At 40.5% G+C, this 26,328-nt stretch overlaps 1 protein-coding gene across 1 annotated transcript; it reads left to right on the top strand.

Annotated features, from left to right (window-relative positions):
• On the top strand, positions 1-22,293 carry LOC134608287 (pentraxin fusion protein-like). The gene is made up of 4 exons (XM_063450984.1): positions 1-88; positions 2,382-2,483; positions 16,715-16,997; positions 21,999-22,293. Exons 2-4 carry the CDS (start codon positions 2,411-2,413, stop codon positions 22,168-22,170), a joined length of 528 nt encoding a protein of 175 aa, XP_063307054.1. The 5' UTR covers positions 1-88; positions 2,382-2,410; the 3' UTR covers positions 22,171-22,293.
• Positions 22,294-26,328: the final 4,035 nt, after the last annotated feature.

Here is a 26,328-nt window from a genome sequence, read left to right as displayed (position 1 = left end):
GAATTATTAGGGAGGGGATACATGGGGCGATAGCCCTGGCTGTATATAAAGGCTACCCTGGGTGCAGACGAGATCAGACACTATTAAGGTAAGTGTGGTTTTTATATTCTATATATAACCAGGGAGACCATCCTTTATTAAAGAATAATTATTTGTATAGCGACCCCCCCCCCCCCCCTCTCAGACCCTTAAAAGGTCCCTTTCACTACAGAATGAATAATTAATTCAAAGTACATTTTTACTCCAAATAGCCAAACAAAAAAACATAGATATTCCCAACCTACTCATTTTGGCTGAAATAAAAATTTACTTTGATTTCACACTTTAACTCAGGCATTACAGTGAGACTGGAAAGGGATAAAAGTGAAGGATACAGATGATTAAATGGTAAACACTAGCTGTGAATGTCCAAATTGTCCGTATTGCAGTAATGTTGGCAGTGGTACAGAGGTTTTTGCAGTAGTAAATTGGTGATGGTATATTGGTGTTAACATTCATTTAAAAAAAAACAGTCAATAGATTGTAAGTTCATGGGCTATCTGGCAAAGTACTCTGTATAAAATATCTTCCAGGGTTAGACCTCCGCTCATGGGAAGAGCCCCCTTTAACTTTTGTATTGATTGAACTCTCTCTAAAGTATCAATATCCTTCTGAAGATACGTACTGGAGACCATATCTCCAGAAGGATATTGATACTTTAGAGAGAGTTCAGAGAAGGGCTACTAAACTGGTTCATGGATTGCAGGATAAAACTTACCAGGAAAGGTTAAAGGATCTTAACATGTATAGCTTGGAGGAAAGACGAGACAGGGGGGATATGATAGAAACATTTAAATACATAAAGGGAATCAACACAGTAAAGGAGGAGACTATATTTAAAAGAATAAAAACTACCACAACAAGAGACATAGTCTAAAATTAGAGGGACAAAGGTTTAAAAATAATATCAGGAAGTATTACTTTACTGAGAGGGTAGTGGATGCATGGAATAGCCTTCCAGCTGAAGTGGTAGAGGTTAACACAGTGAAGGAGTTTAAGCATGCGGGGGATAGGCATAATGCTATCCTAACTATAAGATAAGGCCAGGGACTAATGAAAGTATTTAGAAAACTGGGCAGACTAGATGGGCCGAATGGTTCTTATCTGCCGTCACATTCTATGTTTCTATGTTTCTATGTGTTTATATTGTACTGTCTTTTTTACAGTTGTACAGCGCTGCAGAATATGTTGGTGCTTTAAAAAAAAAAAACAGTAATAAATAAATAAATAATACAGTGGAGCGGTGGTGCTGGCAGCGGTGTTTATGATTATTATTATTAATATTATGATAGTGTTGGCAGTACTTCACAGGTATTAGTATACGTTCAGTGGTGTTGGCAGTGGTGCAGTGGTTTTGGTTGTAAGACAGTAGTGATGGCAGTGGTGTAGTAGATTTGGTTGTAAGACAGTAGTGTTAGCAGTTTGTGCAGTAAAGTTGACATTCGTGCAGTAGAGTTGGCATTCATGCAGTGGTGGAGTAGAATTGGCATTAATGCAGGAAAGGTGGCATTTGTGCAGTGGTGCAGTAGAGTTGGCATTTGGGCAGTGGTACAGTAATGTTGTCGTTAATACAGTGGTGCAGTAGAGTTGGCATTCGGGCAGTGGTACAGTAGAATTGGAATTCGTGCAGTTGTGCAGTAGAATTGGCATTCAGGCAGGGTGCAGTACACTTGGCATTCATGCAGTGGTGCAGTACAGTTGGCATTCAGGCAGGGTGCAGTAGAGTTGGCATTTGGGCAGGGTGCAGTAGAGTTGGCATTCGGGCAGTGGTGAAGTAGAATTGGAATTCGTGCAGTGATGCAGTAGAGTTGGCATTTGGGAAGGATGCATTAGAGTTGGCATTCGGGCAGTGGTGCAGTAGAGTTGGCATTCGGGCAGTGGTGCAGTAGAGTTGGCATTCGGTGCAGTGGTGCAGTAGAGTTGGCATTCGGTGCAGTGGTGCAGTAGAGTTGGCATTCGGGCAGCGGTGCAGTAGAGTTGGCATTCGGGCAGCGGTGCAGTAGAGTTGGCATTCGGGCAGCAGTGCAGTAGAGTTGGCATTCGGGCAGAGGTGCAGTAGAGTTGGCATTCGGGCAGCGGTGCAGTAGAGTTAGAATTTGTGCAGTGGTGCAGTAGTGTTGTTGTTAGTGCGGTGTTGTTGAAAGTGCTGATGATGATAGTGTTAGCAGCAGTGCAGAAAAGTTAATTGCAGTGTTAGGATTTGATAGACCTTGCTGTTAGAACTGTTGAAGAACGTGTGTCTCTATAAAAAAAAAAACACCACCTGTTGTCTCTGTTACTTTTCACTCTTTGACTTACCGTTGATCTTTTCACTTCACTAAACCGAATTATACTAATTACAGGCTGGCATAATTCCCATTCTCATACCAGGATGAAGCGTCTCATTCTTCTGTTGGCTTGTGCATCCGTGGTATGGACCCAGTCATGTGATCCTCAGCCTGGAGGTAGGAAATTCCACTTATACCGGTTTATGTTAGTAAATATACTAACATATAGCTATATGGGCCCTGATATTCACTATAGTAATGAGAGAGGATATAGCTATATGGACACTGATATCCACTATAGTAATGTGAGAGGAAATAGCTATATGGGCCCTGATATTCACTATAGTAATGAGAGGATATAGCTATATGGGCCCTGATATTCACTATAGTAATGAGAGGATATAGCTATATGGGCCCTGATATTCACTATAGTAATGAGAGAGGATATAGCTATATGGGACACTGATATTCACTATAGTAATGAGAAAGGATATAGCTATATGGGACACTGATATTCACTATGGTAATGAGAGAGGATATAGCTATATGGACACTGATATTCACTATGGTAATGAGAGAGGATATAGCTATATGGACACTGATATTCACTATAGTAATGTGAGAAGATATAGCTATATGGACACTGATATTCACTATAGTAATGAGAAAGGATATAGCTATATGGACACTGATATTCACTGTAGTAATGAGAGAGGATATAGCTATATGGGCACTGATATTCACTATAGTAATGTGAGAGGATATAGCTATATGGGCCCTGATATTCACTATAGTAATGAGAGAGGATATAGCTGTATGGGACACTGATATTCACTATAGTAATGAGAGAGGATATAGCTCTATGGGACACTGATATTCACTATAGTAATGAGAGAGGATATAGCTATATGGACACTGATATTCACTATAGTAATGAGAGAGGATATAGCTGTATGGGACACTGATATTCACTATAGTAATGTGAGAGGATATAGCTATATGGGACACTGATATTCACTATAGTAATGTGAGAGGATATAGCTATATGGACACTGATATTCACTATAGTAATGAGAGAGGATATAGCTCTATGGGACACTGATATTCACTATAGTAATGTGAGAGGATATAGCTATATGGGCCCTGATATTCACTATAGTAATGAGAGAGGATATAGCTATATGGACACTGATATTCACTATAGTAATGTGAGAGGATATTGCTATATGGACACTGATATTCACTATAGTAATGTGAGAGGATATTGCTATATGGGACACTGATATTCACTATAGAAATGTGAGAGGATATAGCTATATGGGACACTGATATTCACTATAGTAATGAGAGAGGATATAGCCATATGGGACACTGATATTCACTATAGTAATGAGAGAGGATATAGCTATATGGACACGGATATTCACTATAGTAATGTGAGAGGATATAGCTATATGGGCCCTGATATTCACTATAGTAATGAGAAAGGATATAGCTATATGGGACACTGATATTCACTATAGTAATGAGAGAGGATATAGCTATATGGGACACTGATATTCACTATAGTAATGAGAGAGGATATAGCTATATGGGACACTGATATTCACTATAGTAATGAGAGAGGATATAGATATATGGGACACTGATATTCACTATAGTAATGAGAGAGGATATAGCTATATGGGACACTGATATTCACTATAGTAATGAGAGAGGATATAGCTATATGGGACACTGATATTCACTATAGTAATGTGAGAGGATATAGCTATATGGGACACTGATATTCACTATAGTAATGAGAGAGGATATAGCTATATGGGACACTGATATTCACTATAGTAATGAGAGAGGATATAGCTATATGGGACACTGATATTCACTATAGTAATGAGAGAGGATATAGCTATATGGACACTGATATTCACTATAGTAATGTGAGAGGATATAGCTATATGGACACTGATATTCACTATAGTAATGTGAGAGGATATAGCTATGTGGACACTGATATTCACTATAGTAATGAGAGAGGATATAGCTATATGGGACACTGATATTCACTATAGTAATGTGAGAAGATATAGCTATATGGACACTGATATTCACTATAGTAATGAGAGAGGATATAGCTATATGGACACTGATATTCACTATAGTAATGAAAAAGAATGTAGCTATATGGACACTGATATTCACTATAGTAATATGAGAGGATATAGCTATATGGGACACTGATATTCACTATAGTAATGTGAGAGGATATAGCTATATGGGACACTGATATTCACTATAGTAATGTGAGAGGATATAGCTATATGGGACACTGATATTCACTATAGTAATGTGAGAGGATATAGCTATATGGGACACTGATATTCACTATAGTAATGTGAGAGGATATAGATCTATGGACACTGATATTCACTATAGTAATGTGAGAAGATATAGCTATTTGGACACTGATCTTCACTATAGTAATGTGAGAGGATATAGCTATATGGACACTGATATTCACTATAGTAATGAAAAAGAATGTAGCTATATGGACACTGATATTCACTATAGTAATATGAGAGGATATAGCTATTTGGACACTGATATTCACTATAGTAATGTGAGAGGATTTAGCTCTATGGACACTGATATTCACTATAGTAATGTTAGAGGATATAGCTATTTGGACACTGATATTCACTATAGTAATGAGAGAGGATATAGCTATATGGACACTGATATTCACTATAGTAATGTGAGAAGATATAGCTATATGGACACTGATATTCACTATAGTAATGAGAAAGGATATAGCTATATGGACACTGATATTCACTGTAGTAATGAGAGAGGATATAGCTATATGGGCACTGATATTCACTATAGTAATGTGAGAGGATATAGCTATATGGGCCCTGATATTCACTATAGTAATGAGAGAGGATATAGCTGTATGGGACACTGATATTCACTATAGTAATGAGAGAGGATATAGCTATATGGGACACTGATATTCACTATAGTAATGAGAGAGGATATAGCTCTATGGGACACTGATATTCACTATAGTAATGTGAGAGGATATAGCTATATGGGCCCTGATATTCACTATAGTAATGAGAGAGGATATAGCTATATGGACACTGATATTCACTATAGTAATGTGAGAGGATATTGCTATATGGGACACTGATATTCACTATAGAAATGTGAGAGGATATAGCTATATGGGACACTGATATTCACTATAGTAATGAGAGAGGATATAGCCATATGGGACACTGATATTCACTATAGTAATGAGAGAGGATATAGCTATATGGACACTGATATTCACTATAGTAATGTGAGAGGATATAGCTATATGGGCCCTGATATTCACTATAGTAATGAGAAAGGATATAGCTATATGGGACACTGATATTCACTATAGTAATGAGAGAGGATATAGCTATATGGGACACTGATATTCACTATAGTAATGAGAGAGGATATAGCTATATGGGACACTGATATTCACTATAGTAATGAGAGAGGATATAGATATATGGGACACTGATATTCACTATAGTAATGAGAGAGGATATAGCTATATGGGACACTGATATTCACTATAGTAATGAGAGAGGATATAGCTATATGGGACACTGATATTCACTATAGTAATGTGAGAGGATATAGCTATATGGGACACTGATATTCACTATAGTAATGAGAGAGGATATAGCTATATGGGACACTGATATTCACTATAGTAATGAGAGAGGATATAGCTATATGGGACACTGATATTCACTATAGTAATGAGAGAGGATATAGCTATATGGGACACTGATATTCACTATAGTAATGAGAGAGGATATAGCTATATGGACACTGATATTCACTATAGTAATGTGAGAGGATATAGCTATATGGACACTGATATTCACTATAGTAATGTGAGAGGATATAGCTATGTGGACACTGATATTCACTATAGTAATGAGAGAGGATATAGCTATATGGGACACTGATATTCACTATAGTAATGTGAGAAGATATAGCTATATGGACACTGATATTCACTATAGTAATGAGAGAGGATATAGCTATATGGACACTGATATTCACTATAGTAATGAAAAAGAATGTAGCTATATGGACACTGATATTCACTATAGTAATATGAGAGGATATAGCTATATGGGACACTGATATTCACTATAGTAATGTGAGAGGATATAGCTATATGGGACACTGATATTCACTATAGTAATGTGAGAGGATATAGCTATATGGGACACTGATATTCACTATAGTAATGTGAGAGGATATAGCTATATGGGACACTGATATTCACTATAGTAATGTGAGAGGATATAGCTCTATGGACACTGATATTCACTATAGTAATGTGAGAGGATATAGCTATTTGGACACTGATCTTCACTATAGTAATGTGAGAGGATATAGCTATATGGACACTGATATTCACTATAGTAATGAAAAAGAATGTAGCTATATGGACACTGATATTCACTATAGTAATATGAGAGGATATAGCTATTTGGACACTGATATTCACTATAGTAATGTGAGAGGATATAGCTATTTGGACACTGATATTCACTATAGTAATGAGAGAGGATATAGCTATATGGACACTGATATTCACTATAGTAATGTGAGAAGATATAGCTATATGGGACACTGATATTCACTATAGTAATGAGAGAGGATATAGCTATATGGGACACTGATATTCACTGTAGTAATGAGAGAGGATATAGCTATATGGGACACTGATATTCACTATAGTAATGAGAGAGGATATAGCTATATGGACACTGATATTCACTATATTAATGAGAGAGGATATAGCTATATGGACACTGATATTCACTGTAGTAATGAGAGAGGATATAGCTATATGGGACACTGATATTCACTATAGTAATGAGAGAGGATATAGCTATATGGACACTGATATTCACTATATTAATGAGAGAGGATATAGCTATATGGACACTGATATTCACTATAGTAATGAGAGAGGATATAGCTATATGAACACTGATATTCACTATAGTAATGAGAGAGGATATAGCTATTTGGACACCGATATTCACTATAGTAATGAGAGAGGATATAGCTATATGGACACTGATATTCACTATAGCAATGTGAGAGGATATAGCTATATGGACACTGATATTCACTATAGTAATGAGAGAGGATATAGCTATATGGACACTGATATTCACTATAGTAATGAGAGAGGATATAGCTATATGGGACACTGATATTCACTATAGTAATGTGAGAGGATATAGCTATATGGACACTGATATTCACTATAGTAATGAGAGAGGATATAGCTATATGGGACACTGATATTCACTATAGTAATGAGAGAGGATATAGCTATATGGGACACTGATATTCACTATAGTAATGAGAGAGGATATAGCTATATGGACACTGATATTCACTATAGTAATGAGAGAGGATATAGCTATATGGGCCCTGATATTCACTATAGTAATGAGAAAGGATATAGCTATATGGGCCCTGATATTCACTATAGTAATGAGAGAGGATATAGATATATGGGACACTGATATTCACTATAGTAATGTGAGAGGATATAGCTATATGGGACACTGATATTCACTATAGTAATGAGAGAGGATATAGCTACATGGGCACTGATATTCACTATAGTAATGAGAGAGGATATAGCTACATGGGCACTGATATTCACTATAGTAATGAGAAAGGATATAGCTATATGGGCACTGATATTCACTATAGTAATGAGAGAGGATATAGCTACATGGGCCCTGATATTCACTATAGTAATGAGAAAGGATATAGCTATATGGGCCCTGATATTCACTATAGTAATGAGAGAGGATATAGATATATGGGACACTGATATTCACTATAGTAATGTGAGAGGATATAGCTATATGGGACACTGATATTCACTATAGTAATGTGAGAGGATATAGCTATATGGGCACTGATATTCACTATAGTAATGAGAGAGGATATAGCTATATGGACACTAATATTCACAATAGTAATGTGAGAGGATATAGCTATATGGACACTGATATTCACTATAGTAATGAGAGAGGATATAGCTATATGGGACACTGATATTCACTATAGTAATGAGAGAGGATATAGCTATATGGACACTGATATTCACTATAGTAATGAGAGAGGATATAGCTATATGGGCCCTGATATTCACTATAGTAATGAGAAAGGATATAGCTATATGGGCCCTGATATTCACTATAGTAATGAGAGAGGATATAGCTACATGGGACACTGATATTCACTATAGTAATGAGAGAGGATATAGCTATATGGACACTGATATTCACTATAGTAATGTGAGAGGATATAGCTATATGGACTCTGATATTCACTATAGTAATGTGAGAGGATATAGCTATATGGACACTGATATTCACTATAGTAATGAGAGAGGATATAGCTATATGGACACTGATATTCACTATAGTAATGAAAAAGAATGTAGCTATATGGACACTGATATTCACTATAGTAATATGAGAGGATATAGCTATTTGGACACTGATATTCACTATAGTAATGAGAGAGGATATAGCTCTATGGACACTGATATTCACTATAGTAATGTGAGAAGATATAGCTATATGGGACACTGATATTCACTATAGTAATGAGAGAGGATATAGCTATATGGGACACTGATATTCACTGTAGTAATGAGAGAGGATATAGCTATATGGGACACTGATATTCACTATAGTAATGAGAGAGGATATAGCTATATGGACACTGATATTCACTATATTAATGAGAGAGGATTGTCAGGGTACCTGAGGTCTCTACCTCCGAGAGAGGCAGAGACTTAGACGTTTATCCGTCCGGACGCCATGTTTCTCCTGTTCCTCGCGGTCGACCCGTTCACATAGACGCCGGCCGCGAGGGAGTTACTTCCTTATGTAGCATGGTGCCCGGAGACCGACGTCATGACGCCAATCCGGAACGACCTGTCACTCAATCCGTTGGAGACCAATCAGGACTCGTCGGAGGCGTGTCTATCCTCTCTAGCCAGGGTATTTAAACATACTTCGCCCTGTTGCTCATTGCCCTGTCGTGGTTCTAGCTTGCTAGTCACTCAGTGCTCGTGTTTTCTAGTTATCCCTTTTGGTTTTGACCCGGCTTGTTTGCTCTACTCTGCTTATCTCTGTCTCCCTTGATTCGGCTTGTCTCTCGCTTACCTGTCTTCTGTTACCCTCGACCTCGGCTTGTCTTTGACCATTCTCTACGGTACTACTTAGGTTAGTCCGGCCATTCTAAGGTCCGGTATACGTATCTGGCTACTGTTTGTACTCTGTGTGTTGGATCCCTGTCCCGATCCTGACATTACGACAGGGCCAATGGATCCTGCAGGTACAAACAGTCAGCTGGCTTCTCATGATCCTAGGTTTGAAGCCATGGATCACAGAATGGATCAGATGGCGCTAGCGCTTCAGGCGTTATTATCTCGTGCCAATAACCCACCAGAGGAGATACGTACTACTCCCATCTCTCCTGTAAGTGGTGCTTCTTCTCGCATTACCCCACCAGTACGTTATGGTGGGGCTCCTGAGAAATTTCGTGTTTTTTTAAACCAAATTAGTATCCACTTTGAATTGCAACCCCGCTCCTATCCTACAGATAGGGCAAAGGTAGGATTTATTATCACCTTACTCATTGAGAAGGCTCTGAGATGGGCCAACCCACTATGGGAGAACGATAACCCGTTAGTATATAACTATAACGCATTTGTAGCTGCTTTTAGAAGAACGTTTGACCCTCCAGGTAGAAAGGTTAATGCAGCCAGATCACTGTTGCGCTTGAGACAGGAGAACCGAACACTTGTGGATTATGCACTAGAGTTCAGGTCTCTTGCGTCAGAAGTCAAGTGGAATGAGCAGGCGTATATGGATGTATTTTTGAATGGGTTATCTGATGTAATCCTTGACGAGGTTGCTACTAGAGAACTTCCTGAAGAGTTAGAGGATTTAATTTCATTCATCTCTCGTATAGATGAACGTTTAAGAGAGAGACAGAACACTCGAGAGAGGAACCGGAGATCTTCCTTTAGGTTAGCCCCCGCATTTCCAAGCCCTGACTCCACGGTCTCTCTGCTTCCTGAACCTATGCAGATAGGCTTTACCCGCCTCTCTGAGGAGGAGAGACAGCACAGGAGAAGGGAGGGGTTATGTATGTATTGTGGAGTCAGAGGTCATTTACTCTCGAACTGCCCTAACCGCCCGGGAAACGCTCGCACCTAAGTTTCTCTAGGGGACAGGCCTTGGGTGTATCTATTTTGTCCTCTACTCCTAATTATAAAGATCACAGGCTTCTGCTACCAGTTTCCTTAACGTGGGAGAGGGAAGTAGTAAAGGCTATGGCGTTGATAGATTCCGGAGCTGCTGAGAATTTTATCGATCAAGCTTTTGCCACTAAACACAATTTCCCATCCCAGTTAAGGGAGACACCCTTGGCCGTTGAGGCCATAGATGGTAGACCACTACTGGACCCTGTTATCTTTCGGGAGACCATACCCATTAACTTAAATGTTGGTATCCTACATGTGGAGAATTTATCTCTTATGCTCATTTCATCCCCTTCTGTTCCCATAGTTCTGGGGTATCCTTGGTTGAAGAGACATAACACTATTATCGACTGGGAATTAGGGGAGATACTCTCGTGGGGTCAGAGCTGCCAGGAGAGGTGTTTACGCAAGGTTTCTCCATTGGCTAATATTAACACTTCTGGTAGTCCTACTCAGTCCACAGAGAGACAGATACCGTTCCTGTACCAAGACTTAAAGGCAGTATTCGACAAGAAGAATGCCGATTCTTTACCTCCACACAGGTCTTTTGATTGTAAAATTAAGCTTCTACCTGGGACTATGCCCCCGAGGGGTAATGTATATCCTTTATCTGTTCAGGAGAACTCTGTTCTAGAGGAATATATTCGTGAGAATTTAGAGAAAGGATTCATTAGGAGGTCTTCTTCTCCTGCCGGGGCTGGGTTCTTTTTTGTTAAGAAAAAGGATGGCACACTGAGACCTTGTATTGATTACCGAGGTTTGAATAAAATAACTATCCGAAATGCCTATCCTATCCCATTGATTACCGAGTTGTTTGATCGTCTTAAGGGCTCCAAGATCTTCACCAAGTTAGATCTCAGAGGGGCATATAATTTGGTGAGAATCCAGCATGGACACGAGTGGATGACGGCGTTCAATACCCGGTATGGCCACTATGAATACACAGTCATGCCGTTTGGACTTTGCAATGCTCCTGCAGTATTTCAAGATTTGATTAATGAGGTACTTAGGGAGTTTCAACATGATTGTGTTATTGTCTACCTGGACGACATACTGATACACTCTAGGGAGATTGAGACTCACCATAGACAAGTCAGAAGGGTATTACGCAAACTCCTGCAACATGGCCTATACTGTAAATTGGAGAAATGCAGCTTTGATCAGTCTCAGATAGACTTCCTTGGTTACGTGATTTCTGGGGAAGGTTTTAAGATGGACCCTGACAAACTCCAATCTATTTTAGATTGGCCTTTACCCAAAGGACTCAAGGCTATTCAGAGGTTTATTGGTTTTTCCAACTACTATAGGCGCTTCATTAAGGGATACTCTTCTATCATTGCACCTATTACCAATATGACCAAACAAGGGGCTGATACTAGGACCTGGTCTACGGAGGCTCTTGTTGCTTTCAAGACTCTCAAGGAACTGTTTGCTTCTGCCCCCATTCTAGTCCACCCTGATACAACTCTGCCGTTCTTACTCGAGGTCGATGCTTCTGAGACGGGAGTTGGGGCTGTTCTGTCTCAAAGGTTAGGGGTGGACAAACCGTTACACCCTTGTGGGTTCTTCTCTAAGAAATTATCTGGGCCGGAAAGCAGATATGACATCGGCGACAGGGAACTGTTAGCGGTCATTAAGGCTTTAAAGGAATGGAGACATTTACTAGAAGGGACATTACACCCTGTTACTATTTTAACAGATCATAAGAACTTGTCTTATATTGGGGAAGCTAAGCGCTTATCCGCCAGGCAGGCTCGTTGGTCCTTGTTCCTCACTCACTTTAATTATGTACTTACTTATAGACCTGGTTCTAAGAACACTAAAGCCGATGCTTTGTCTCGTCAATATGAACCGTTCACTACAACTGAGCCAGTTCTTTCCTCCATAGTTCCTAAGGGTAATATCATCGCTAACACGAATATCAGGATTCACTCTCCGTTGCTTGCCGAGATCATGAAATTTCAGCATCTTGCGCCCAAACAGGCTCCTGGGGATCGACACTTCGTTCCTTCCACTCTCCAACTAGAAGTGTTACGTTGTTTCCACAACAGCAAGGTGGCTGGACATCCTGGCATTCGCAAGACGTATGCTCTGATCTCTAAAGACTTCTGGTGGCCTGAGTTACGTAAAGATATTAAAGATTTCATCGGGGCATGTGAGGTTTGTACCAAGACCAAGCAACCCCATTCGCTTCCATGCGGATTTCTGCACCCTTTAGAGGTTCCTGAAAAGCCATGGTCCTGTTTGGCCATGGACTTCATTGTTGATTTGCCTATCTCTAAAAAGCAGACTGTTATCCTCACTGTGGTGGACAGATTTACTAAGATGGCTCACTTCGTTCCCTTACCTAAACTCCCATCTTCGCCCGAATTAGCAGAGATATTCGCTAGGGAGATTTTCCGTTTGCATGGGATACCTTCCCAAATTGTATCTGACAGAGGTTCCCAATTTGTTTCCCGTTTCTGGAAATCCTTCTGCTCTCAACTTGGCATCAAATTGAATTTCTCTTCTGCCTACCATCCTCAGTCAAATGGAGCTGCTGAACGCACCAACCAAAAGATTGAACAATATTTACGTTGTTTCGTTTCTGAACACCAGGACGATTGGGTCGGTTTGATTCCTTGGGCGGAGTTTGCACACAACAATCTCGTCTGCGATTCTACTCATTCAAGCCCCTTCTTCATGAATTATGGCTTTCATCCGTCTATTCTTCCTTCGGCTTCTCCTTCCCAGGGGGTGCCGTCGGTTGATGTTCATGTGGCCAATTTGAGGAAGTTGTGGGACCAAACTCGACAAATCCTTATGCACAACTCTATGCTGGTTAAGAAACACGCTGATAAACGGCTCCGGTCTTTGTTCCGGGTGATAGGGTATGGTTGAGCACAAGGAACATCCGTTTAAAAGTGCCCTCCATGAAGTTCGCTCCCCGTTATATTGGTCCTTACAGGGTACTGACTCGGATCAATCCAGTTGCGTACCGTCTAGCTCTTCCTGCTACTTTACGCATCCCTAACTCGTTTCATGTTTCATTGCTGAAACCACTTATATGCAACAGATTTTCCTCCACAATAGCCCCTCCTCGCTCTGTTCAGGTGGAGGGTCAGGAGGAGTATGAGGTTAACTCTATTATTGATTCTCGAATCTCACGGGGGAAGGTTCAATATCTGGTCGATTGGAAGGGTTATGGTCCTGAAGAGAGGAGTTGGGTACCTCAAGAGGATGTTCATGCTCCTCGTCTCTGCAGGGCGTATCACTCCCGCTTTCCATCTCGTCCCGGTTCCTTCCGCCCGGTGGGCGTATCTGAGAGGGGGGGTACTGTCAGGGTACCTGAGGTCTCTACCTCCGAGAGAGGCAGAGACTTAGACGTTTATCCGTCCGGACGCCATGTTTCTCCTGTTCCTCGCGGTCGACCCGTTCACATAGACGCCGGCCGCGAGGGAGTTACTTCCTTATGTAGCATGGTGCCCGGAGACCGACGTCATGACGCCAATCCGGAACGACCTGTCACTCAATCCGTTGGAGACCAATCAGGACTCGTCGGAGACGTGTCTATCCTCTCTAGCCAGGGTATTTAAACATACTTCGCCCTGTTGCTCATTGCCCTGTCGTGGTTCTAGCTTGCTAGTCACTCAGTGCTCGTGTTTTCTAGTTATCCCTTTTGGTTTTGACCCGGCTTGTTTGCTCTACTCTGCTTATCTCTGTCTCCCTTGATTCGGCTTGTCTCTCGCTTACCTGTCTTCTGTTACCCTCGACCTCGGCTTGTCTTTGACCATTCTCTACGGTACTACTTACGTTAGTCCGGCCATTCTAAGGTCCGGTATACGTATCTGGCTACTGTTTGTACTCTGCGTGTTGGATCCCTGTCCCGATCCTGACAAGGATATAGCTATATTGACACTGATATTCACTGTAGTAATGAGAGAGGATATAGCTATATGGGACACTGATATTCACTATAGTAATGAGAGAGGATGTAGCTATATGGACACTGATATTCACTATATTAATGAGAGAGGATATAGCTATATGGACACTGATATTCACTATAGTAATGAGAGAGGATATAGCTATATGAACACTGATATTCACTATAGTAATGAGAGAGGATATAGCTATATGGACACCGATATTCACTATAGTAATGAGAGAGGATATAGCTATATGGACACTGATATTCACTATAGCAATGTGAGAGGATATAGCTATATGGACACTGATATTCACTATAGTAATGAGAGAGGATATAGCTATATGGACACTGATATTCACTATAGTAATGAGAGAGGATATAGCTATATGGACACTGATATTCACTATAGTAATGAGAGAGGATATAGCTGTATGGGACACTGATATTCACTATAGTAATGTGAGACGATATAGCTATATGGGACACTGATATTCACTATAGTAATGAGAGAGGATATAGCTATATGGACACTGATATTCACTATAGTAATGAGAGAGGATATAGCTATATGGACACTGATATTCACTATAGTAATGAGAGAGGATATAGCTGTATGGGACACTGATATTCACTATAGTAATGAGAGAGGATATAGCTATATGGACACCGATATTCACTATAGTAATGAGAGAGGATATAGCTATATGGACACTGATATTCACTATAGTAATGAGAGAGGATATAGCTATATGGGACACTGATATTCACTATAGTAATGTGAGAGGATATAGCTATATGGGACACTGATATTCACTATAGTAATGAGAGAGGATATAGCTACATGGGCCCTGATATTCACTATAGTAATGAGAAAGGATATAGCTATATGGGCCCTGATATTCACTCTAGTAAGGAGAGAGGATATAGATATATGGGACACTGATATTCACTATAGTAATGTGAGAGGATATAGCTATATGGGACACTGATATTCACTATAGTAATGTGAGAGGATATAGCTATATGGGCACTGATATTCACTATAGTAATGAGAGAGGATATAGCTATATGGACACTAATATTCACAATAGTAATGTGAGAGGATATAGCTATATGGACACTGATATTCACTATAGTAATGAGAGAGGATATAGCTATATGGGACACTGATATTCACTATAGTAATGAGAGAGGATATAGCTATATGGACACTGATATTCACTATAGTAATGAGAGAGGATATAGCTATATGGGCCCTGATATTCACTATAGTAATGAGAAAGGATATAGCTATATGGGCCCTGATATTCACTATAGTAATGAGAGAGGATATAGCTACATGGGACACTGATATTCACTATAGTAATGAGAGAGGATATAGCTATATGGACACTGATATTCACTATAGTAATGTGAGAGGATATAGCTATATGGACACTGATATTCACTATAGTAATGTGAGAGGATATAGCTATATGGACACTGATATTCACTATAGTAATGTGAGAGGATATAGCTATATGGGACACTGATATTCACTATAGTAATGAGAGAGGATATAGATATATGGGACACTGATATTCACTATAGTAATGTGAGAGGATATAGCTATATGGGCCCTGATATTCACTATAGTAATGTGAGAGGATATAGCTATATGGGACACTGATATTCACTATAGTAATGCGAGAGGATATAGCTATATGGGACACTGATATTCACTATAGTAATGAGAGAGGATATAGCTATATGGGTACTGATATTCACTATAGTAATGAGAGAGGATATAGCTATATGGACACTGATATTCACTATAGTAATGAGAGAGGATATAGCTATATGGGCCCTGATATTCACTATAGTAATGTGAGAGGATATAGCTATATGGACACTGATATTCACTATAGTAATGAGAGAGGATATTGCTATATGGACACTAATATTTAGGTGTGCCTCACCAGAGTATGAAATAGAATTGATCTAGATTGTGCCATTACATTGTAATTCCAGGTAGTTTTACAATCTACTGTTTATTGTTTCCTCTTGGACACTAAATCCTCCCCTGGTTTATGTATGTCTGCTTTGTTGTATTTGTAAACCATTAACCACCTTGTGTTTTTCTTTCAGCTGTAAACTTGGCACCATCTGGTGTTGCAAGTCAAAGTTCTGTATTTCCACTAAATCCACCACCAGATGCCAGTACAGCCATTGATGGCAATTTTGAAACAAATTACTATAAGCACCCCTGTGCTCACACACAAGGTGATAGGGACCCCTGGTGGAAGCTGGACCTGGGAAAGAGTGTAAACATTGATTCAGTCTTCATAACGAACCGTCAAGATTGCTGCCAAGAACGTCTAAAAGGAGCCCAAGTTAAAGTTGGAAATTCTCCTGATGGCAACAACCCAGTGTGAGTCCTGGAACAAATCTCATGTTGTTCCTGGAACGATAAGAATCTCTATAAATAGTTTGAGACTTATTTTAGGGCTGCTGATCTTCTTGTGAGCTCACATTACTTTATCTCTGCTTGTTCTTATGATTTTATGTCTCTTCTACTCTAGAGTTTTCACAGGTCGATTACTTTGTAAGTGAATAATTAAGACACTGTCTCTCTCTATAGATGTCACTAATTATAGTTCTGCTTAGGCTGGGAAGTCGTTATCTAACCAAGATTGATATGGCACATAGCTCTATACCTAAAAAAAAAAACAATATATATAGAGGTGTGCTCAAAAGTTTGCATACCCTTGGTGACTTGGTGATATATGTACCATTTTTAAAGAAAACATGAGTGAGCAGACAAAACACATTTCTCTTATGAGATTCATATTCAATTGTAGGTTATAACAGAATGGCACAATCATAAAACAAAACATGACAACAAAGAAAAAAATGAAATGACCCCTGTGACGAACTGGACCTCGTCACTGGTCCTTGGAGGGGCATACTTGCCAGCCTCTTACCCTATGACTATGTCCCCTGTATTAAACCCTATCTGAAAACAATATTTGTGCCTGTTGGGACTGGTAACAGGAACCATTCGAACTTTCGAAGTGGCACTTCAAACTCTCGAAGCCATTTGAAGTGCCATTCGACCACGTGGCGGTGGCCATCTTAACCAGCGAGTACAATAAGCGGTGTTTGGTCATCGAGTTCATGGAACTCAAATCAGACACTCAACGATGCGAACACCGCTAAAACTTTACCTTCCGTGGATAGTTACATAGCTGAAAAGAGACTTGCGTCCATCAAGTTCAGCCTTCCTCACATTTGTTTTTTGCTGTTGATCCAACAGAAGGCAAAAAAAGCAGTTTGAAGCACTTGCAACAAACTAGGAAAAAAATCCTTCTTGACCCCAGAATGGCAGTCAGATTTATCCTTGGATCAAGCAGTTATTACCCTACATTGAAAAATTATATCCTTGAATATTCTGATTTTGCAAGTCTGCATCTAGTTGCTGTTTGAACATCTGTATGGACTCTGATAAAACCACTTCTTCAGGCAGATAATTCCACATTCTGATTGTTCTTACAGTAAAAAAAACTTTTCTTTGCCTTAGACGAAATCTTCCAGTCTAAACACATGACCTCGTGTCCTATGTAAAGTCCCGTTTGTGAATAGATTTTCACAAAATGGTTTGTATTGGCCCCGGATATATTTGTATAATGTTATCATATCCCCTCTCAGGCTACGTTTTTCTAAACTAAAGAGGTTTACATTTGTTAATCTTTCTTCATAGCTGATATGTTCCATTCCTTTTATTAATTTTGTAGCCCGCCTCTGCACTTTTTCTAGTGCCATAATATCCTTCTTTAGAACAGGTGCCCAAAATTGCACAGCATATTCAATGTGTGGTTTTATCAGCAATTTATAAAGAGGCAAAATGATATTCTCGTCCCGAGAATGAATGCCCTTTTTCATGCATGACAATACCCTACTGGCCTTGGCCACTGCTGATTGACATTGCACATTGTTGCATAGTTTGTTGTCTATAACAATTCCCAAGTCCTTTTCGTGTGTTGTTATCCCTAATTCGCTTCCATTAAGGGTATACGTTGCTTGTGTATTCTTTACGACGAAGTGCATAACTTTGCATTTTTCAACATTAAATTTCATCTGCCATTTGAGTGCCCAGTCCCCCAATCTATCTAAATCCCTCTGCAGCAAGGTAATATCTTGCTCACATTGTATTACTTTACAGAGTTTTGTGTCATCTGCAAACACTGAAACACGACTTACAATGCTTTTTTCAAGATCATTTATAAATATGTTAAATAGAAGGGGTCCCAGAACAGAACCCTGAAGGACACCACTTGCCACCTCTGTCCAGCTTGAAAATTTACCATTATTGACAACTCTTTGTACTCTATTTTTAAGCCAATGTTCTACCCAAGAACAAGCATTTTCATTTAGATCGATTTCTTTGAGTTTGAACACTAATCTATTGTGTGGAACTGTATCAAATGCCTTGGCAAAATCCAAATAGATCACACCCACTGCAACACCCTGATATATACTTCTACTTACTTCTTGTAGAATGCAATCAAGTTAGTTGCCCATTCGTCTTTGCAAAATGCCTCCAGGTCATGCAAAGTCTTTGGTTGTCTTGCATGAACAGCATGTTTGAGATGTCCCCAGAGTGGTTTGATGATATTAAGGTCAGGTGACTGTAATGGTCACTGCAGAACCTTCACCTTTTTCTGCTGTAACACTGGAGGGTCAACTTGGCCATGTGCTTAGGGTCATTGTCATTCTGGAAACTCCAAGAGTGTCCCATGCGCAGCCTTCGTGCAGAAGAATGCAAATTGTCTGCCAGTATTTTCTGATAACATGCTGCATTCATCTTGCCATCAGTATTCACAAGATTCCCCGTGCCTTTAGAGCTCACACACCTCCAAAACATCAGTGAGCCACCACCATGCTTCACAGTGGGGATGGTATTCTTTTCACTATAGGCCTTGTTTACCCCTCTCCAAACATAGCGCTTATAGTTGTGACCATAAAGCTCTATTTTGGTCTCGTCACTCCAAATTAGAGTGTTTCAGAAGCTGTGAGGCTGTCAAGGTGTTGTCGGGCACAGGGGCGTATTAGCCGCGAGGCAAACAAGGCATTTGCCTTGGGCGGCATTTTCCAGGGGGCGGCAAAAAAAGCCACCCCCAAATGCCCAAGGCAAATGTCTTGTTAGCCTTGCGGCTAACAGACATGCTGGGCGGTCGATCTGCTGGGCGGCGCTGGCGGGCGGCAGGCTGGCGAGGGAGCACTTCCTCTGAGCTGTCTGCTCAGCTCCCTCGCGCGCCGCACAGTGAGGCTGGGAGCCGGAATATGACGTCATATTCCGGCTCCGCCTCCCAGCCTCACTGTGCGGCGCGCGAGGGAGCTGAGCAGACAGCTCAGAGGAAGTGCTCCCTCGCCAGCCTGCCGCCCGCCAGCAGCCACTGGACCACCAGGGAGAAAGATGACCGCCCCCCCCCAGCATTCCCAAAGGTAAGGAGGCTGGGGGGGGTTAAAGTAAATAAAAAATGTTAATGTGAGTGAGTGTGAGTGTCTGTTAGTGTGAGTGTCTGTTAGTGTGAGTGTCTGTTAGTGTGAGTGTGTCTGTTAGTGTGAGTGTGTCTGTTAGTGTGTGTGTGTGTGTCTGTTAGTGTGTGTGTGTGTGTCTGTTAGTGTGAGTGTGTGTTAGTGTGAGTGTGTGTGTGTCTGTTAGTGAGTGAGTGTGTCTGTTAGTGAGTGTGTGTGTCTGTTAGTGAGTGTGTGTGTCTGTTAGTGAGTGTGTGTGTCTGTTAGTGAGTGTGTGTGTGTCTGTTAGTGAGTGTGAGTGTGTGTCTGTTAGTGAGTGTGTGTGTGTCTGTTAGTGAGTGTGTGTGTGTCTGTTAGTGAGTGTGTGTGTGTCTGTTAGTGAGTGTGTGTGTCTGTTAGTGAGTGTGTGTGTGTGTCTGTTAGTGAGTGTGTGTGTGTGTGTGTGTGTCTGTTAGTGAGTGTGTGTGTGTGTGTGTCTGTTAGTGAGTGTGTGTGTGTCTGTTAGTGAGTGTGTGTTTCTGTAAGGGAGTGTGTGTTTCTGTAAGGGAGTGTGTGTTTCTGTTAGCTAGTGTATGCGTATCTGTCAGTGAATGTGTGTGTGTATTTAGAATGCGGGGCGGGGTAAAGGTTGGGTGGGGGTGGCGCGCGCGGGGGGGAGGGAGGGGGGGCGCCTGAGTTTTGTCCTGCCTAGGGCAGCACAAAACCAGGATACACCACTGGTCGGGCATATTGTAACCAGGCTTTTTTGTGGCATTGACCCAGTAAAGGCTTCTTTCTGGCAACTCGGCCATGCAGCTCATTTTTGTTCAAGTATTGTTGTATTGTGCTCCTTGAAACAACCACACCGTCTTTTTCCCGGGCAGCCTGTATTTATACTGAGGTTACATGTAGGATTTTATTTGTATCCCAATTAATTATTCTGGCAGTTGTGGCTGAAATCTTTCTTGGTCTGCCTGATCTTGGCTTGGTATCAAGAGATCCCCGAATTTTCCACTTCTTAATAAGTGATTGAACAGTACTGGCTGGCACTTTCAAGGCTTTGGATATCTTTTTATATCCATTTCCATCTTTATAAAGTTCTATTACCTTGTTATGCAGGTCTAGACAGTTCTTTTCGGCTCCCCATGGCTCAGCATATAGCCTGCTCAGTGCATCCACATGAGAACTAACAAACTCATTGACTATTTGTACACAGAATCTAATTGCAATTTAAAAAGCCACAGGTGAGGGAAATTAACCTTTAATTGACATTTAACCTGTGTGTGTCTGTAACAAGGCCAAACATTCTAGGGTATGTAAACTTTTGATTGGGGCCATTTGGGTGATTTCTGTTATCATTATGATTTAGAAAGGAGCCAAATAATGATACGATAATAAATGGCTTCATATTGTTATTATTATTATTATTATTGCAATTTATATAGCGCCAACAGATTCCGTAGCGCTTTACAATATTATGAGAGGGGGGATGTAACTATAAATAGGACAATTACAAGAAAACTTACAGAAACAATAGGTTGAAGAGGGAATTCTCCAAGCTGATTGCAGGACATAGTTTTAGCAGTGGGTCTGGAGACAGAATTAAAGAGTGGCTTAAAGGAGAACTGTCACTTCTCTGTCATGTGTTGTTTCCTTTTGTTTTAAATTTGAAAGATTTAGCAAATACTATCATAATCCAGTTCAGACAAGGCACAGTCAGGGCACACATTGCTAAAGAAGGAGAAACAGAAACATTGTGTCATGTGTCATGTCTGCTCTTCCATGTATGCTCTCTCTATGCTGACTGCCTGGTGTTAAAGGTTATAACAATGATTGACAGGGAGCTAACATGGAGGCGTAGAGGAGTCAATGCTCTCTTTATATATCATTATGATGTTTTTTTTTCCTCCTGTAGATGTGCCACCATCAATGATGTGTCAAAAGTAAAGATCCCAGTTTGCTGCAATGGATTGGAGGGTCGATACGTCACTGTGACCATCCCTGGCCGTTCAGAGTATCTAACACTGTGCGAAGTGGAGGTTTATGGGAGGGAAAATAAAAAGCAGGAGCCTTCGGTGTGCTGGTAGTGATATCTGGTCCCTCCTACTGCGTCATGTCGTTATAGGACACACATGCATCAATGAAAGTGGTCCAGAAAATATGGAATGTTTATTTTTCACATTAAAGGTCATGCAAATTCTGTAGTTTAACTTGTCATGTCCTAAATTCTTTATCCATGGCTGATTGGTGGACAGAATGTGCTTGTTAAGATCGCTGGTATATCAGATACCCGTTTACTTCCGGTTCCTCCCAAACTGCTAAAAGCTGAGTGATTATAGCTCGCAGTTTGGGTGTTGATTCAAATGTTCTCAAGAAGACAATGCAGCATTCAGTAATTTCTCCCAGTAAGCAAACACATACCCAAACATCAGCCTCAACGAGATGAAGGGTAAAACAGGAATAATTTTATTCAGGCCAACTGGCCTTATATGCAGGTCCCCATGCAAGGGGCACTTACCCCTGGACCTGAGAGTAGACTACAGTAAAAACATACACATGATTACATTGGCTCTCAGGTCCAGGGCAATCTCATACTCCCATACAAAAAAGGATCAATCTCTCCCCTGTGTCTGGGAGATAATTGAGTCAGTACTGTATTAAACTCAATTATCTCCAGGCACAGAAAACATATATTTTCACAAAACCCCAATAACACATTTAAATACACAAAATCCCCACAAAAGTTACATCTCCTGATAGCCCCGATCTGAGTGACCAACATATCCAAAAATCATCCAGATCGGTTCAGGAATTTCCTCATAACTTGACCGACCGCACACATGGTCTTATGCCCGAAATAGTTCCACAGTTTCAGAGGTAGCGGTCTGTCTAATTCGGGAAGTCTAAAAACCAAACAAATTCACAAACTGTTCCCCTGGCTCATAGGTAGCTTTTGTTCCCCTAATTTGTGGTAACAAAACTACCGAATAGCGCTCTCCTAGCTGGTCAGTGAAAAGAAGCAGGCGTTCGTTGACCGGTGTTCGGTCAGTCGAGTGTCCGATTTTAGTTTCGCTGCCCTTTATCATGCAAACAAGATGGCCGGTGTTTTCTCCAACACGTGGCGTTCGGCCATACGAACGGCGGCCACACAGGGAGAGCACTTAATAATGTGGTTTCTTTAGTAGTTAATGAGCCAGGGGGGTGGTCGGTGTTCGGTAGTTTTATCTACCGAACGAGAAAAATACAATTTAACAAACCCAACAGGGTAGTTTCTTCACAGCGCTAATATTATGTGCGTTCATTTAGTCAGTATGAGAACATTATAGCAAAGTGACATCATGAATACTGACTCACCTTACCTTTAGCTCAATCCATTTAAAGTCACTGAAAATGGGATCTTCTTAAAATTTTTATTATAAATTAAACCAGATAGCTACCATCAGTCCTTATATGCAGAATTAAACTCGGATGGGAAGTATTACATTAAAACATATCAGGAAATCGCTAAACCTATATAACATGGCATTTTCTTCCTTTAAATACAAATATCTATACAAATGATTCCTTTTGTTTTAAATAAGAGATCTGATACACTGAAAGTCATCACTACCAAACCTTACTAAAAGCTTTAAGTACAGAAAAAAAACCTATTACGTATCTGAATGGGTAAAATGTCCTTGCTCTGGGCTGAGGACTACTAACTAGACCTACGCAACAACTCCAAACACAAATAGTAAAACGAGATGTTTGGTCGCAGAACAATGCAATGATTTTAACCATTAGATTGTAAACTCTGGGATTCTGTGTTTTTAGTATTCGCATCCGGGGTCACAGTGGGAACAATGATTGGAAGACCTTCAGACTGCGATGGTGGTACTGGGGTGAGTGCAGTACTCGACCAGTGATGATGGGAGTATGATAGTTTCCCCGGTGCTTGGAATGTACTGGGTGTTTAGTATTCGTACCTATGGACACAGTGGGAACAATGATTGGAAGACTTTCAGACTGCGATGGTGGTATTGGGGTGCGGGCAGTACTGAACCAGTGATGGTGGGAGTATGATAGTTTCCCCGGTGATTGGAATTTACTCTGTACTGGTCTACACAGTATGCTTGTTGTCATGTTATACCACTGACTCTAACATAGCTTTACTTGATTGGCTTAAGATATTTTTACATAAAGAAGTGGAAACCGCATTGTAGATTCTGTTCTAATTTTTGATGCTTTTTGACTATTGCGAAAGTGTAAAAATTTCAACAAATTCAGAGAGACATAACATCAAACAGTAAAATCCCTTTGAGAAGTAGATAAAGTTGGGTCAGTAGTGTGGCTGAGGGGTGCAATGTGTGTGTGTGTGTGTGTGTGTGTGTGTGGTGCAGTAAGTGTACAGTCGTGCAGTGTGTGTGTGGGGGCAGGTTGTATGAGGGGCACAGTGTGTGTGTGTGTGTGTGTGAGGGGTACAATGTGTGGGGGGGCAGATTGTGTGAGGTGTACAGTGGGTGTGTGGGGGACAGTGTGTGTGTGTGTGGTGCAGTAAGTGTACAGGGGTGCATTGTGTCTGTGAAGGATGTAGTGTGTATGAAGGATGCAGTATGTGTGTGAGGGGTGCAGTGTGTGTGTGTGTATGTGAGGCAGTTTGTGCTGTGTGGGGGCAGGTTGCATGAGGGGTACAGTGTGTGTGTGTGTGAGGGGTACAATGTGTGGGGTGGGGGCAGATTGTGTGAGGTGTACAGTGGGTGTGTGGGGGATAGTTTGTGTGTATGGAGGGGCAGTGTGTGTGTATGGGGTAATGTGTGTATGGGGCATAATGTGTGTGTATGGAGGGGCAGTGTGTGTGTGCATGGACGGCCAGTGTGTGTGCATGGGTGGGATAATGTGTGTGTATGGGGGGTAATGTGTGTGCATGGAGGGGAAGTGTGGGTGTGTATGGAGGGGCAGTGTGTGTGTATGGGTGGGATAATGTGTGTGTATGGGGGGGAAGTGTGGGTGTGTATGGAGGGGCAGTGTGTGTGTATGGGAGGGCAGTGTGTGTGCCTGTGAGTGTAGGAGGGCATATAAATATTTTCTTTGATATTTTTACATTTTAATTAGTAAACGTTTTTTAATTTAATTGTAATTAAAAAAAATATATATATATTTTTAATATCCCCCCTCTCTGCTTACCTTTGCCTGGGAGGGGGGACATTCACTGCAATCCCTGGTGGTCACTGGAGTTCACTCTCGCGAGATTTGGAGTGTTGCAGTGGTAACCGCCAATACAAGAGCCTGTGGCGAGGTTACTTGGAATGTAGTAGGTGTCCTAGCGTAACTCTGTCACCATCTTCCTAGGTGTGTGGGTCATGTTATGCGTTCTGCGTGTCTGTACTGCGGGAGTCTAGTATCGGTGGGTGTCTTTTTAGAAGTGTGTACTACTGTTCGACCGTGGTCACTGAACTGCGCATTCCTGCCCCAAATTCAAATTAATAATAGCATTACTCGCTTAAATGCATACTAGTTGGTGACAAATGAAGTGTCTTATGGGTCATTCTCTGCAAAGAAAAGTTTAATTAAAGTATTAATATGGTCTCTTTTGGATTTGTTGTATAATAAGGTTTGATGACCTTTTTTACTCCATAAATCTTTCATCTCCCAAAGTATAATACTGTGATCTGACCATGTATTGTCCTTTATTCTTATCTTATTTAGATAATTAACAGATGGGAGATTGCCCCATCTCATAGCAATTCCGGAGTACGAAACGTGAACTCTTGAAAAGTGTGTAAAATCTCTTTCCTGGGGATTGGATTTCCTCCAGAGGTCAAGCAGATTGTGATTATTCAGGACTCTTTTCAATGACCTTGAAGTCTTAATCAAATCTTTATCTACCAGTTTTCGCTCAGGTAGTTTTTTTAAAATCTAATTTAGGATCAAGTACTGAATTAAAATATCCTGCAATCAAACATTTCCCTCTTTGATGCCTGTATTTCTTTGAGGATTTTTTTTTTTAGTGACTGTATCGGGTAAATGTATATTTACAAGCGTATATTTCTGCTCATTAATTTTACAGATCACAATTAAAAACTTTCCTTCTGGGTTCCGACTTTTGTTAAATAGCATTCATATTTATAGAGCGGGAGAATATAATTGTTATTCCTCTTTTTATTTATTTTTTAATCCCTTTTAGAAGCATGAAGAATATGGGACATTTTTACCTCCCCAATTAATCTTATCATTGGTTTTCCACTGAGTTTCTTAAAAACAGACCT

This window comes from Pelobates fuscus, chromosome 4 (assembly GCF_036172605.1).
Source record: "Pelobates fuscus isolate aPelFus1 chromosome 4, aPelFus1.pri, whole genome shotgun sequence".
In the NCBI taxonomy this organism is placed as follows: Eukaryota; Metazoa; Chordata; class Amphibia; order Anura; family Pelobatidae; genus Pelobates; species Pelobates fuscus.
This window is presented reverse-complemented; position numbering and strand designations above follow the sequence as displayed.

Coding starts and splice junctions, on each gene's coding strand:
- LOC134608287 (XM_063450984.1), top strand. CDS start 2,411: ATGAAGCGTCTCATTCTTCTGTTGGCTTGTGCATCCGTGGTATGGACC. Junction 2,484..16,714: donor ATGTGATCCTCAGCCTGGAG/GTAGGAAATTCC, acceptor TTTTTCTTTCAG/CTGTAAACTTGGCACCATCT. Junction 16,998..21,998: donor CCTGATGGCAACAACCCAGT/GTGAGTCCTGGA, acceptor TTCCTCCTGTAG/ATGTGCCACCATCAATGATG.